We start from the raw sequence: 15,766 nt of genomic DNA, 5'->3' as shown, positions 1-15,766 counted from the left end.
AGCAAAACTGAATACAAACCGAAATAAAATACTGTTATATATAATTTTTACAAGTATATTTAAAAATTGTACCTGTATACTATTTTGATGGAGTGTAAGTAACCCAATGCACTAGCAATTTCAGCAGCATAAAACCTAGCTCTGTGCTCAGGAAAGGACCGTTCTCTTTGTAAGTGGAAAAAAAGCTGTAAAATTGGTTGAGGGGTGGGAGAGAGAGAATGTTAGGATCATTCACACATAGCATTAGACAAATATATTTGGTAAATACAAGGTAGAAATTGTTCTTTGTTACTTTGAACGTGAGCTAAAAATATAACAAGGCACAGAACCGTGACTCCCCTTCATCCATGTCCCCACCTAACAATCATTCTCTCTCTTTAACCACGTGTCTTTGTTTACCCTTGCTAATGTCACTCATCTCCCATTTACTACTCAATGCAATAATGTCCTCACCCTTCCAGGCAACTGCTCTGGAAAAGATTATCAATAAAGATCAATGATCTTGATATTGCCATGTAATTATCTTACAGGGCCTTTCTGGACTGTTTTCCATTTGAAAATACAAACACTATTCAGAGATTAAAAACTAGTGCCCAGCAGAACAAATATAACCATATGAATATATATCTCCATAGATATAATTTACTTGAGTCAAATACTGTTTTTCAGAAACTCTGAATTAGTTGGTAACATTAAAAACTGGGAATTTAGGGGTAAAAATTCACGGTTTTAGTTTCTTTTTTAAAAAAAGGTAAGCTCTGGACCATTAGGCCTACTCTTCACAGCAGCAGCAACTGGCTGCAGCTAAACTGCAGTCGGACTCTCTAGTTCATTTCTTATACTTCCTAATTTTTAATTTATTTCTTATAACCTGGCCTTTAACTAAGGTTACTGCCTGGGGGAAGTTTCCACTGGGTCCCTTGGCTTCTAAGACAAAAATCTCTCCTTAAGTCTTGGTGAATTCCATCTCTGCTCCTTCCTGGCCTCGGAAAATGCAGGGACGACAGCGTTTCTGCCCTCGGTCCACTGTTATTTTTTCTCCAAATACCCTTCCCAGGTAACTTGATCCATTCTGTTGATTTTAACCACTACCTCAACGTTGATGTCTCCTATGTGGACTTTACCCAATGACTTTGATGCAGAAAATCAATGAGGAAGCTGAGGCTCAGAGAGGCTTGCTTATCTGCCAAGTATCATACGACCTACTTGTTTTTATTCTACTTTGCTCTGAAAAAGATACGAGGTAGTATACAAAGCTAAGTATTCATATGTCAAGGTTAAAATTTCTAAGTATGAACACTGGGAGAAAATAAGAGTATTAATGTATGGAAACCACACTCCTCCTGCCTCTAACTTTTCTCTTCATCTTTAACCCTTGTTTACCTATTACCCACTCAATTTCTCCTCCACCCACCCTGGCATTCTATTGTATTTTATTCTCCTTTTTTCATTATCTTGCATCTTTCAGATGACAAGGCTACCTCTTTCAATCTTTGCCAGTGAGCGGTCACTGTACAAAAAGGTCTCAGAAGCAGAGCCCTAAAAGAGCACGAAGAAACCACACATAAAGCAGGGAGCTTGCAGTGGGATCTCACCTGCACTAGATGCTTCTCATGAACATTTCAAAGACACAAGGTGGCACTGAAGAATGGGCTCTGTTTGGGGAGGGGGGAGGGGGGAGGGGGAAGGATTGCATTGGGAGATATACCTGATGTAAATGACGAGTTGATGGGTGCTGACGAGTTGATGGGTGCAGCACACCAACATGGCACAAGTATACATATGTAACAAACCTGCACATTATGCACATGTACCCGAGAACTTAAAGTATAATTAAAAAAACAAAAAACAAAAAAAAAACCACAGAAGAAAAAAAAAAAAAAAAAGAATGGGCTCTGCAGTTGAGATATCTAGGTTAAATCCAGGGCCTGACACTTACTAGAACACTGTAACATTGAGACTGTTATTTAACCTTTCTTATTTATAAATAAGAAAATTTTGGCCAGGTATGGTCTCTCACGCCTATAATCCCTGCACTTTGGGAGGCCAAGGCGGGCGGATCATGAGGTCAGGAGTTCGACACCATCCTGGCCAACATGGCGAAACCCTGTCTCTACTAAAAATACAAAAATTAGCTCGGCGTCATGGCACATGCCTGTAATCCCAGCTACTCAGGAGGCTGAGGCAGGAGAATCGCTTGAACCAGGATGTCGGAGCTTGCAGTGAGCTGAGATTGCACCACTGCACTCCAGCCTGGTGACAGAGAGACTCCATCTCAATAAATAAATAAATAAGAAAGAAAATTTCATTAAATGGGCATAATAGTGTTTTCTGAAGGAGTTGTGATTTGCTGACATAATGCATGTAAAATAATTGCAAAGTGCCAAGCCTCAATAAATTCTCTTTACCTGTCAGCACTCGGGCACACACAAAATTAAATGAAAACCTTCAAGATGAAAACAATACGGGGTCACCTGCATCAGCGAATCAGGATGCTTGAGAGATGCATAATCTTGCCTCCACACTGAAGAGTCTTAAGGGATTTTTTTTTTTTTGACAGAGTGTCTTGTTCTGTCACCCAGGCTGGAGTGCAGTCGTGTGATCATGACTCACTGCAGCCGTGACATCCTGGGCTCAAACAATCCTCCCACCTCAGCCTCCTGAGGACTACGGAGGCATGCCACCATGCCCGGCTAATTTTTGTTATTTTTTTGTAGAGACAGGGTTTCGCCATGTTGCCCAGGCTGGTCTTGAACTCCTGGGCTCCAGCGATCCACCCATCTTGGCCTCCTAGAGTGCTGAGATTATAGGTGTTGAGCCACCACACCTGGCCTTAAGGGACTTTTGTCATAGATGTATAAAGGTGAATAATCATTCTTTATACAATCTTCCCCTAAAATGATCTAGGTGTGTCTGACCATCTTTTGGTTTTGCAGAATATTAACTCATTTTCCTTATAGTTCCCTTTATTCTACAGTTAAATGTACTACAGTAATCTTGAAACAGTGATTTTCTGCTCTGAGATTGGGGGATGAAAGATCCCTTTGTAAAGATATGACAATACCTATTAGTTACAATGATTTTTAAGACATTCACAGGTCAAAGACCAAACAAATTAGAAAGGTGTGAGGGTTGAGAAGTCAGCTGCCTAGATCCTGGAATCAGGCTGCCTGAGTTCAATCCCTGCCTCTGATAGTTACCACATTACTTCTACAAGCTACCTAGTTTCTCTGTGCCTCAGTCAGTCTTATTATAGTTGTTGTGAAGGTAAAATTATATGTACAAAGAGCCAGAGTGATGGATACTAAGTAATACTCAATGGAAGTTATTATTGTAATTATTATAATAGCAGCATTTCCCAAAGTGTATTTCAATATCCATCTGAATCAGAGTTTTGCATAATACTTAAGAGATTGGTTGAAACAAAAAAGGGGACTGCATGGTTTTTTTGTTTGTTTTTGAGGCGGAGCCTCGCCCTGTCGCCCAGGCTGGAGGGCACTGGTGCGATCTCGGCTCACTGCAAGTTCCACCTCCCGGGGTTCACGCCATTCTCCTGCCTCAGCCTCCCGAGTAGCTGGGACTACAGGCGCCCGCCACCACGCCCTGCTAACTTTTTGTATTTTTAGTAGAGACAGGTTTTCACCATGTTAGCCAGGATGGTCTCAATCTCCTGACCTCGTTATCCACCCGCCTCAGCCTCCCAAAGTGCTGGGATTACAGGCGTGAGCCACCGCACCCGGCTGACTGCATGGTTTTTAAAAATTCTCTTGGATTTGAGGAGGTTGAGGCTGCAGTGAGCTGTGATCACACCACCGCACTCCAGCCTGGTGACAGAGCGAGACGGTCTCAAAAAAAAAAAAAAAAAAAAAAGATATCCTGACTTTGTATAAGACAGAATTTCTCAAAGTCTTTAACACGCTGAGGCATACTGTGAAACACCAAGAAATGATATAACATGAAACATTTCCAAAACAGACTTTATCATAAAGCTTGTTTTGTTTGTGTGTGTGTGTGTTTTTAAAGATACGGGGTCTCATTCTGTTATCCAGGCTGCAGTGCAATCATAGCTTACTGTAGCCTCAAACTCCTGGGCTCAAGTGATCCTCCTGCCTCAGTCTCCTGAGCAGCTGAGACTAAAGGTGTAAACCACTGAGCCAAGCTACCACCACAGAGCCCCTTATTAGAGGACTATAGCATCTGATTGATAATTTGCATATCTTGGAAAATGAGAACCTGGAGTAATATTTGTATGCAACTGTTGAGATAATTGCCTAAATTACAAATCACGTTTTATTCTAATATTTCAATATGTTATTCTTGCTGTATAGTTTAGTGACAAACCTGTCCATGAAGCCAGCAGCTTCATATCAAGGTTCTTTTATGAACCTTTTCAACTATACCATATGCTTAAAAGCTCTGTTACTATTCTCCACATCCTGCATTGTATTCAGCCAGTACCTTGAATATTATTGCTATAAAAAGCTACTGATTTTATACTGTCCTTCTAACACTTACAAGAAAAACTTTGACTTTATGCTATTTTTCTAAACTATTAATATTAGAAAACTCATTATAAAACTCACCTCCCCTCCATTAACAAAATCCAGAACAAAATAAAGCTTTTCAGTTGTTTGGAAGGAATAATGCAATCCAACCAAAAATGGATGTTTCACATTTTTCAAGAGCACATTACGTTCAGCCATAATATGTTTTTGCTGGAAAAAAGGCAAAAGATCAATTGTATTATACACTAGAAAACAACTCTCTTAATTGAGAAAATGGGCTTGGGAGAAGCAACAGACATTTTATTTTACCTCTTTTCTGTTGAGAACTATTTTTTTCTGTAACACTTTGACAGCATAAAATTTTCCATCCAGTTTCCGTTTTGCAAGAAGAACCTGTTATAGTTAAACATTAGTGTACACTATTAGAAATTTCAAATTTTGATAGAAATAATTCACTTGTCAATACATCAATACTTCTTAAATTTTGTAAAAAGAAGAAGTCCATAAGGGACCTAGATCATGTTTTTGTTTTAAAAATCAAGTAGTCAGGCACCATTTCTTAGTCACTTAATGTGTTGATATTTGAGATTTTTAAACTAAATTTAAGTGCCCAAATCTACACTGCTTGAGAACTTTGTGTGTGTGTGCACGCATGTGCTCCAGCCCTGAATCCTGAAGTCTCCTGTACTTTGAGGAGAGAATACTGACCGTAGAAAATACTATTATAAACTTCATGGCTATATTAACAAGGATAAGGAAATGTTTTTTAGGTAATCAAAATGTACTCTTTCATACTGAGATTTTTCTTAACAGGTTTTAAATTCAGAAGAGTTCAGAGGAAAAAGTGCCATGGATTTCTATAGTGGGCTGGGTCGCAGCCACTATAAAGAATCTGAAGGCTTTAAAGAATCTGAAGAAATCTAGAGTATCTTGAAGTGGTACAATTTTGACTCACTGCAGCCTCGACCTTCCCAAGGCTCAGGTGATCATCCCGTCTCAGCCTCCCAAATAGTTGGGACTACAGGCGTGTGCCACCATACCTGGCTAATTTTTCAATTTTTTGTAGAGATGGGGTTTTGTCATGTTATCCAGGCTGGTCTCAAACTCCTGGGCTCAAGCGATCCACCTGCCTCAGCCTTACAAAGTGCTGGGATAACAGACGTGAGCCACCGCACCTGGCCTTCTTTTGTTTTATTGCACTTTGTTGGTTTCTAATCATTTTGCAAGATTTTAATTTTTTTATTAAACATAGCATACATATAGAAAAACTCATCACTACAGCTCAATAAATTGTTACAAAGTGAATACAGCTATGTAACCAGTATGCAGTTCAAAGAAAAAAAAAAACCCCTGCCAGTAGCCTAAAGCCTCTCTTTTGCTAAATCCCAGTCACGACTCACCCTTCTCCTTCTCAAAGGTAACTAACTACTACCATGTCAACTTGAAATAACACAGATAACTTTTGCCCTTTTTTGAATTTCATGTAATTAGAATCATATGGAAAGTTGTCTGTCTTAATTCTTTTACTCTAAATTATATGAAATACTCATTAACATCGTGGCATATAGCATAGTTCTCATATTTTCTGTGTTATGCAGAATATTCCATTAAATGACACACTACAATGTATCTACTCTCTTGCTGATAGATTATTTATGAATAATGATGCTATAAGCATTCCTGTATATACCTTTCCTAGTGGATATTCATTTCAGTTGGATATGTAACTAGGGAGTAGAACCAATGTGTCTTAGGTAACGCATATACTCAGCTTCAAGAATTAACACCAATTTTCTTTTTCTTTTTTTTTTTTGAGACGGAGTCTCGCTCTGTTGCCCAGGCTGGAGTGCAGCGGCCAGATCTCAGCTCACTGCAAGCTCCGCCTTTCGGGTTCACGCCATTCTCCTGCCTCAGCCTCCCGAGTAGCTGGGACTACAGGCGCCCGCCACCTTGCCTGGCTAGTTTTTTGTATTTTTTAGTAGAGACGGGGTTTCACCAGGTTAGACGGGATGGTCTCGATCTCCTGACCTTGTGATCCGCCCGTCTCGGCCTCCCAAACTGCTGGGATTACAGGCTTGAGCCACCGCACCATGGCTTGAGCCACCGCGCCCAGCCTTAACACCAATTTTCAACAGCAAAAAAAAACAAAACACCTGACCAGGCATGGTGGCTCATGCCTGTAATCCCAGCACTTCGGGAGGCCGAGGTGGGCAGATCACCTGAGGTTGGGAGTTCCAGACCAGCCTGACCAATATGGAGAAAACCCTGTCTCTACTAAAAATACAAAATTAGCAGGGCGTGGTGGCACGTGCCTGTAATCCCAGCTACTCGGGAGCAGTAGAATGACCTGAACCCAGGAGGTGGAGGTTCCAGTGAGCCGAGACTGTGCTACTGCACTCCAGCCTGGGCAACAAGAGCAGAACTCTGTCTCCAAAAAAAAAAAAAAACCCCACCTAGGAATAAATCTAATTAGAGATATGCAAAAATTCTAAACAGAATACCATAAAATATTATTGGGAAAAATTAAAGATGAGCTACATTAACAAAGTAATATAGCACGGTTATGGATTTGACACCACCATATTGTAAAGATGATAATTCTTCCCAAATTGATCTACAGAGTCATTGCCATCCCAATAAAATTCAAATAGAATTTTTGCAGAAATTGATATGCTGATTCTGAAATTTATATTGATATGCAAAGGGCTAAGGATAGTCTCTTGAAGAACAAGAAGGGAGGACTTAATTCTGTTGCTCATCAAGCTACAGGTGTCACAACAATGTGGTACTGGTGTCAGGATAAACAGATAGGCCAATGAACAGAAAATGAAAAGAAATGCAATCTAGAAACAGAAATACAAAACTTAAAATCTAAAAAGAGGGTGGGCTCAGTGGCTCATGCCTCTAATCCCAGCACTTTGGAAGACTGAGTCAGGCAGATCACTTGAGGTCAGAAGTTCAAGACCAGCTTGGCCAATGTGGTAAAACCCCGTCCCCACTAAAAATACAAAAATTAGCCAGACATGGTGGTGTGTGCCTGAAATCCCAGCTACTCGGAAGGCTGAGGCAGGAGAATCGCGTGAAGCTGGGAGGCAGAGGCTGCAGTGAGTGGAGATAGCACCATTGCACTCTGCACTCCAGGCTGGGCGACGAAGTGATACTCTGTCTCAAAAAAAAAAAAAAAAAAAAAAAAATTCTAAAAACAGGTCTGTGAAGGTATAAATAGTGGATATATAAGGTGGCCCTGGAGATCAGGTGGCCCATCAAACGGCGAAAAAAGTTTTTATAAACTTTATAGGATCAGCTGGTTATCCACATGGACAAAAATGAACTGTGATGCTATGCCTCCCATTATATGCAAGAACCAAATCCTGGTAAGACTCTAGATCTAAACATTAAGTTTCCAAAAGATAATGCCTCTTTTTTTTTTTTTTTGAGATGGGGTCTTTCTATGTTGCCCAGGCTGGTCTTGGACTCCCGAACTCAAGTGATCTTCCTGCCTCAGGCTCCTGAGTAGCTGGGATTACAGGTATATGCCACAATGCTTTTGTTTTTAATGACAGAATTTTGTTTTTAAAGACAGATAATTTTTTTTCTTAATGAGAACTATCTCTAGCATTCCAACAGAATTTTGGGGATTTAGAGAGCAGGATTCATTTCTAACTTTCTATTGCTTATACTAGCACAATACTCAGCATGTAGCAGATAATATGTATTTACTGAGTGAATAAACATACATGGGTTTAATTGCATAGCCACAGTTGCTAGTCTTAAGGAAACTCAGAAAACAAACTGGAGTTACCAAAAGCTACAAAAAATACAGCAAAATATGATTAAATACTTACATATTCCATTTTTACTAAAGACTGAAGTACAGTGCAAAAAAGCACTTAAATATATTTGATGATTCTGATAACTTCATCTATGATGCTTTCCTGTTAACCCTGGCCTTAAGTGATTATCCTTCCTTGGTATGGCTATACTGCCAAATTACATGATTCATCTGACACCATAAGAAAATAAGCAGGGTCTTTACACATTCATTTCCTTCTCAAACTGTTATTTACACAGCTGCTCATTTTGGTCTTTCCAACTTTGGCTTAAATAGCATATCTTCTGAAAAGCTATGTAAGTGGGAATCTTCCCTCAGCTGCCTATTGTCCTTTGTCATTTCACCCTATTCTTCATTTCCTGCACTGCTATTATTATTTGTACTTATTTACTTGACTGAATATTTTTAATTGACTATTCCCCCAACCCTAGATTGTAAGCACCACAAAGGTAGTAACCATGTCACTACCTGGTTAGAAATTCTGTAATTTTCTAACCAGGGTCCAGAAGGGTAAATACCTTCTGAATAAGTGAATTTTATTATAGAATTTGAGTAGATGCCTTTTCTCCCTAATTATTGTTAGTATTTTGAGGGTGAGGAAAGTATCTTAATTCCATTTCCTGCAAGCCAAAAAGTCCTGTGGCTCCCACCCATAAAGCATGAATTCCTTAAGTACTTATTTACTGAATGAGAAAATAAAAACACTTTAGGCTGGGGATGGTAGCTCACATCTGTAATCCCAGCACTTTGGGAGGTCAAGGATGGGAGGATCACTTAAGGAAAGAAATTTGAGACCAGCCTGGGCAAGAGAACAAGGCCCTGTCTACAAAAGAGTGAAAAAATTAGCTGGGCGTGGTGGTGTATGAGTATAGTCCCAGCCACTCGGGAGGCTGAGGAGTGAGGATGGCTTGAGCCCAAGAGTTCATGTGTGCTATGATTGCACCACTACAGTCCAGCCTCGACAGCAGAGTGAGACGCTGTCTCTAGAAAAAAAACAAAAACAAAAACCAAATAAAAACCTCACAAAACACTCTTACCTTGCCAAAGCTGCCTTTTCCAATAACTTTTAAGAAATCAAAGTCAGTTGGTTTGGCACTGAAATAAATTAACAGTAAGAATTAGCCTCCTAGAAATTGGAAAGATTAACTTTTAAACATTTCTTAGCACTTCCCTCTTTAATAAAATAAATGTTAGGCACAAAACACTTCAGCCTAGTAACTCCAGCTTTCCTGCTGAGCATTTCATCTTTCATATATAGTAGGTAATATGAATAGTAATAATATCTACTCTCTGATTAGATAAGGCATTTCATAACTTTAAGCCTCATTAAGTTCTGCTTAAGAGGAACTTCAATAATACTCTCTTTGAGAGAAAAGGATATATGCATATCCTATATGTAGAGTTTTGAACTCGAAATAGCTTCTATCTAAACCTATTTTATTAACCATGGCCCAATGTTGTTGAGGAAACTGAGTAACTATATAAATTAGTGATACATTCTAAGGACTATATAGCATGTGGTAATTCTTCTGAAAATGAAGCTGTTAGTTGGAACACCTAAAGACGCTAAGAATAATTTCTGATGGAGAAAAAAGTCATTACAGTGTTTCACATATAAACCACGTATTGTACATTAAAGATAAAAGACTTCTTAGCTTATTCTCATGGATGGCAATACAGGAAAGCCAGGAACAGAAAAGCAAGAGGGAATACTAAGACTGCCCTTTTATTTATGTTAACTTAACCTATCAAGTAAAAATAGCATTGGCTGTTAGACAAAAACACACGGAAGCAGAAAGGGGAGCTTAAGCAGCCAAAAGAGCCGTTTCCTCCAACCCGGTCTGAATTCGTAAGTTGTATGGGAAGAGGGGAATAAATCCATTTGGATTTGAAATTTGCTTAATTATCAAAAAAAGAAAAATAGTTAATTCAAATATGAGAGTAAAACCAGAACTAGGTTAAATAATGACAGGTAAAGATTAGTGAGATAAACACTTAACTATATTTAGATGTTTTTCTTCTTCAAAAACCTGCTCTCTGGACTATTTTCTTCTTTAAAGATATGCAGAGGTACCGAAATAACTTTGTAAACAAATCTAACAGTGAAAAACATGCAGATCCCTCAAACATAATAAATAGGTGAGCTGAGTCCATACTCCAAGCCCCGCTGTTAACTGCTAGGGATTAACCTTAACTGAAAGCCAATTTCCATTTTTGGCCAGGCACAGTGGCTCACGCCTGTAATCCCAGCACTTCGGGGGGTTGAGGTGAGCGGATCACCTGAGATCAGGAGTTCAAGACCAGCCTGCCCAACATGGTGAAACCCTGTCTCTACAAAAATACAAAAATTAGCCAGGCATGACAGTGGGTGCCTGTAATCCCAGGTATTCAGGAGGCTGAGGCAGGAGAACCTGGGAGGCAGAGGCTGCAGTGAGCGGAGATCGCACCATTGCACTCCAGTCTAGGCGACAGAGCAAGACTCCGTCTCAAAAAAAAAAAGAAAAAAAAAATTTCCACTTTTTGTGCTGCCATTTTTGTTCAATGCTATGAACAACAGAAAAGAATGCTTAAAACCAAACTTCCAGTTAGCATCCTATTTATCTGCTTTCCTTTGAAGCAAAAACTCTTCAAGCTAAGTTTTGAAAACTCCTTGTCTCTACCTGCTGTCCTCTCCTCTAGTTCTTTAGTGAACCCTTTCTGATCACAGTCTTATACCAACTACCATATCACTGAAACTGCTCATTAAAAGTCACCAATGACTTTATGAAATCCAGTGGTCAATTTTCAATCTTCGTATTACTTGCCCTATCAGCAACATTAACAGAGTTAATTACTCCCTCCTCTTTCAGGCACTCTTCCCCTGACCTCAGGCAACCATATTCCTGGTTTTTCTCTCATCTTACTGACTGCTCTTTCTCAGTCTCTGTAAGCAGTACTTTCCTGACCTCATAATGTTGAAGTGTCCCAGGACACAGTCCTTGGACCACTTCTCCCATCTGCCTATAATCATTCTCCAAGTAGAGCAAAAGGGTAGAGAAAGGGTAGGAAAAGCCTACAATGAAAAAACACTTCAGAATAAATGTAATATGCCTGTAAGGATAATTAAGTAAGTAAGGGCGGCAAGACCACATTCCTCTTCCAACCCATGGCAGACACTACTAATCAATTAAGTCTGGGAATATGGGGGGAAATTGGGTAAACAAAGTTTAATAGCCTTTAATATTCTAATGTCCATTATGACTCCTCTGGAACAAGCTGGCTAACAACAGGAGTGCACCAATTACACCAAACACCAGCAGAATGTCAATTAGGCCTGCAAGGGTGCTTTTTCTCAGGGGACCTCATAGGACTTATGGTCCTTATGGTCCCTTGGGAAATATGGTCTACTGATTTTACACACACACACACACACACACACACACACACACACACACACACCCCAGAAAACTGATGATAAAACAGCAGAACCCAATTAACAATCTGTGGATTAAAAGTTCCTTAGGGCTCTCCTAAAGCAATGAAAAGCTGGAGCAGTAAATCAGTCAAGCATATGATAGCACTGTATTCACTGTAACTATGGTTATATTTCAAAGGCCTCCAGTTAAATTAGTGTAATTATACATATCTGCATACTCTCAAAAAAGATCTTCCTAAAATTCAGTTAAAAAATTGTTTGGAACAAATTAAACATACTGAGGATTTCCAGATGGTCCCAGGTTGATGTTCTGTGAGGTAGAGTGTAGCTGTTAAGATGGGGGGAAAAAAACAACATTCTTATTGGAGCATCAAAAATTAATTAATGTTTTGAAATAAAATATTTATAACTGTACCACAAATATTTGGTTTGTTGCCATGTTAAAGAAACCCAAGGTCCTGATTCTCAGTAAGGGTATAGACTTAACTTGGAAATACACATAATTGACAAAAACATAATCATTTTGCTCATGGTAATTTTCAAGAACTGTTGTAAGAAAAAACGTAAGCCAGAAATCAAGCTCTAAGTTGGCAAATGAAAGAAATAAACTGAGGAAAGCTCCTTGGAGGAGGTGGGTATTGAAACCGCAATTTAAGAGGGATCACTTTTTAAAAAACTGGTTAAAAATGGCTTGTTTTTCAAGTTTTCAAATAGTTTATCAAAGAAATGATAGGATGATGACAATGATGATCGCAAATGCCGGGTTTTCAGTTTTAATTTGATGGCAGGTAAATACAGACAAAGCAAACATAGAAAGCAGTGCTTTTCTTTTCTTTTTTTGAGACAGAGTCTCACTCTGTCGCCCAGGCTGGAGTGCAGTGGCGCAATCTCGGCTCACTGCAAGCTCTGCCTCCCGGGTTCATGCCATTCTCCTGCCTCAGCCTCCCGAATAGCTGGGACTGCAGGTAACCAGGCCCAGCTAATTTTTTTGTATTTTTAGTAGAGACAGTGTTTTACTGTGTTAGCCAGGATGGTCTCCATCTCCTAACCTTGTGATCCGCCCACCTCAGCCTCCTAAAGTGCTGGGATTACAGGCGTGAGCCGCCGCACCCGGCCTTTTCTTTCTAATTCTAGCACTGTGGTAGCGCCAACATTTTATATAGGCTTTTCTCTTTGCAACAGTTAACACAGTAAGCTTAAGCCCTGGTATTAATTTAGAAGCAAATCTTTATTTACCTAGTATGCTATAAAGAAATGTAAGTAATAAAAGATTCTAGTTCACTAATAATTAGCTAAAATTTTAACTCAAAAATCCCAGAAGATTAATCTAGTGATCTCATCAGAGTGAGCATTTTTTATAAAAGCCAAGTGTAAGTAAATTCTGCTTCACATAAATAAACTTTAAAACTCTTTATACATTCAGATAATTAAATCAGTTATAAATGTTTCAAAAATGTATACGTTTATGAGTGTTCTATGTAATTATACTTCATATAAGCTATAAATATAAAAAAGCTTTTAAAAACTTCTCTAATCAGAACCAATCTTTTTTTTTTTTTTTTTTGAGACGGAGTTTCACTGTTGTTGCCCAGGCCGGAGTGTAGCGGCCCCATCTTCACTCACTGCAACCTCCACCTCGTGGGTTCAAACGATTCTCCTGCCTCAGCCTCCCAAGTAGCTGGGATTGTAGGCACACGCCACCACGCCTGGCTAATTTTTGTATTTTTAGTACATATAGGGTTTCGCCATGTTGACCAGGCTGGTCTCGAACTCCTGACCTCAGGTGATTCACCCACCTCAGCTTCCCAAAAGTACTGGGATTACAGGCATGAGCCACTGCACCCGGCCAAGAAAATTTTATCTTATCAAACCTCTTATTTTAGACACATGTAATATATATTTGTACTTCAATTCATTCCAAATTTATAATCTCTAGAATATAAACTATTTTTTCAAATAAAGGGCAAATAATCTCATCCTTCAAAAGTTCTTAAGTTTCTGAGTGGGAGCGGTGGCTCATGCCTGTAATCCCAGCACTTTGGGAAGTCGAGGCAAATGGATCATCTGAGGTCAGGAGTTCGAGATCAGCCTGGCCAACATGGTGAAACCCTGTCTCTACCAAAAATACAAAAATTAGCTGGGCGTGGTGATGAGCACCTGGAATCCCAGCTACTAGGAAGGCTGAGGCAGGAGAATCCCTTGAACCCATGAGGTGGAGGTTGCAGTGAGCTGAGATAGCAGCACTGCACTCCACCATGGGCGACAGAGTGAGATTCTGTCTCAAAAAAATAAATAAATAAAATAAATAAGTTTCTTATGAAAAAACAACATTGGCACCAGCATTGTAGTTACAATTCAAATTTATTTCCTATTGCTACACCTATACATAAAAAATTCATTAAATGAGATTAGTCCTGTTGTGGTGTAGTTTTAACATAAGAGTAGTCTTTAATGTTTAAATATTACAGTGTTCCTTTCTACTAAGAAACTGCTATAAAATAATCAAACAAATAAATACTAAAAACGGAAGAAAAAAATAAATACTTCAGTGTTCCTTTGACTCTTACAATGTAATTCAAACTAAGTTGTAACTTTAATACACTTATTCTTTTAATGAAAGTGCAGATAACTGGTTTAATTTTCCATTCAATACATTTTTCTCATAAAGATGAAGGAAGGCTGGGTGCAGTGGCTCACGCCTGTAATCCCAGCAATTTGGGAGGCCGAGGCAGGCAGATCACAAGGTCAGGAGTTCGAGACCAGCCTGGCTAACACGGTGAAACCCCATCTCTACTAAAAATACAAAAATTAGCTGGGCATGGTGGTGCACACCTGTAGACCCAGCTACTTGGGAGGCTGAGGCAGGAGAATCGCTTGAACCCAGGAGGAGGAGGTTGCAGTGAGCCAAGATTGCACCACTGTACTCAGCATGGGCAACAGAGAGACTCCATCTCAAAAAAAAAAAGAAGGAAGAGGATTAAATATAGTGCAGATTAAACAACATGAACAACTTGTCCCCTGAAGTATGTTAATATGTTAATATGTAATTAGATTTTATTATTTAGGCAAGGATTTCCCTAATGGAGCACATTTCTGAAATGATGAAAATTATTAGAATATATAATTAGACAACTGTACTTACTATTTCTGAAGACAATATCCAGTCACTAAATTGAGGGTGAGGTATAATTTCTTAACAGAATGAATACTAATTGAGATCATTTAAGTTTCTTGACTTCCCTTGGCCTCTATTTTTCTCTGTATCAATAAGGGGGTAGGTCCAGATGCCCTCTAAAATATTCCAGCTAGGAGCTTCACTTAATTATTCACTTAAAAGTCCTTAATAGGCCAGGCACGGTGGCTCACGCCTGTAATCCCAGCACTTTGGGAGGCCAAGGCCGGCGGATCATAAGGTCAGGAGATTGAGATCATCCTGGCTAACACGGTGAAACCCTGTCTCTACTAAAAATACAAAAAATTAGCTGGGCGTGGAGGTGGGCACCTGTAATCCCAGCTACTCGAGAGGCTGAGGCAGGAGAATGGCGTGAACCCGGGAGGCGGAGCTTGCAGTGAGCCGAGATCCTGCCACTGCCCTCCAGCCTGGGTGACAGAGCGAGACTCCGTCTCAAAAAAAAAAAAAAAAAAAAATCCTTAATAAATAGTTACAATTATATGACAAAGTATGGCTTTTTCCTTTTTTTAAAAGAGATTCTTTTTATCAGTATTTTAAAATCTCAAGGGATTCTAGTGGAAGTTTCAGACATTATGGATGGAAAAAGAAAAAAAGGAACAAAACTCAGATTTAAAGCCAACAGTGGCAGAACCCAGAAATCTCTCAGCTTGGTTCTGTCTTCAAGTTGTCTGCAGTTGTCTTCCACTGCAAGGCAAGATAGTCTTCAAATAACCTAAACCTACCCAGTCTCACATGAGTAGCAAGCAAAACACGAAAAATCATGATTACATAGATTTTAATCTTTAAAACATTACTTGAATACATTCATTTTTCAATTAAAA

At 39.3% G+C, this 15,766-nt stretch overlaps 1 protein-coding gene across 14 annotated transcripts in view; it reads right to left on the bottom strand.

Moving 5' to 3' along the window:
* LOC101000053 (serine/threonine-protein kinase Sgk3) overlaps positions 1–15,766 on the bottom strand; it is a 146,653-nt gene that overhangs the window by 21,530 nt on the left and 109,357 nt on the right. For 12 of the 14 annotated variants that reach the window (XM_003902825.4, XM_009213128.4, XM_009213131.4 and 9 more), the window contains 5 exons: positions 12,031–12,080; positions 9,375–9,432; positions 4,815–4,898; positions 4,584–4,715; positions 73–185 (listed from right to left, as the gene is read on the bottom strand). In XM_003902825.4, coding sequence (XP_003902874.1) covers positions 73–185; positions 4,584–4,715; positions 4,815–4,898; positions 9,375–9,432; positions 12,031–12,080 — 437 coding nt within the window. The remainder of the gene's footprint in view (positions 1–72; positions 186–4,583; positions 4,716–4,814; positions 4,899–9,374; positions 9,433–12,030; positions 12,081–15,766) is intronic. The other 2 variants (XM_031669601.1, XM_021942401.2) reach the window with 1 other exon arrangement.

The sequence above is a fragment of the Papio anubis genome, chromosome 8 (assembly GCF_008728515.1).
Source record: "Papio anubis isolate 15944 chromosome 8, Panubis1.0, whole genome shotgun sequence".
Classification (NCBI taxonomy): Eukaryota; Metazoa; Chordata; class Mammalia; order Primates; family Cercopithecidae; genus Papio; species Papio anubis.
Note: the sequence above shows the minus strand (reverse complement) of the source record. Positions and strands in the feature narration are given on the sequence as shown.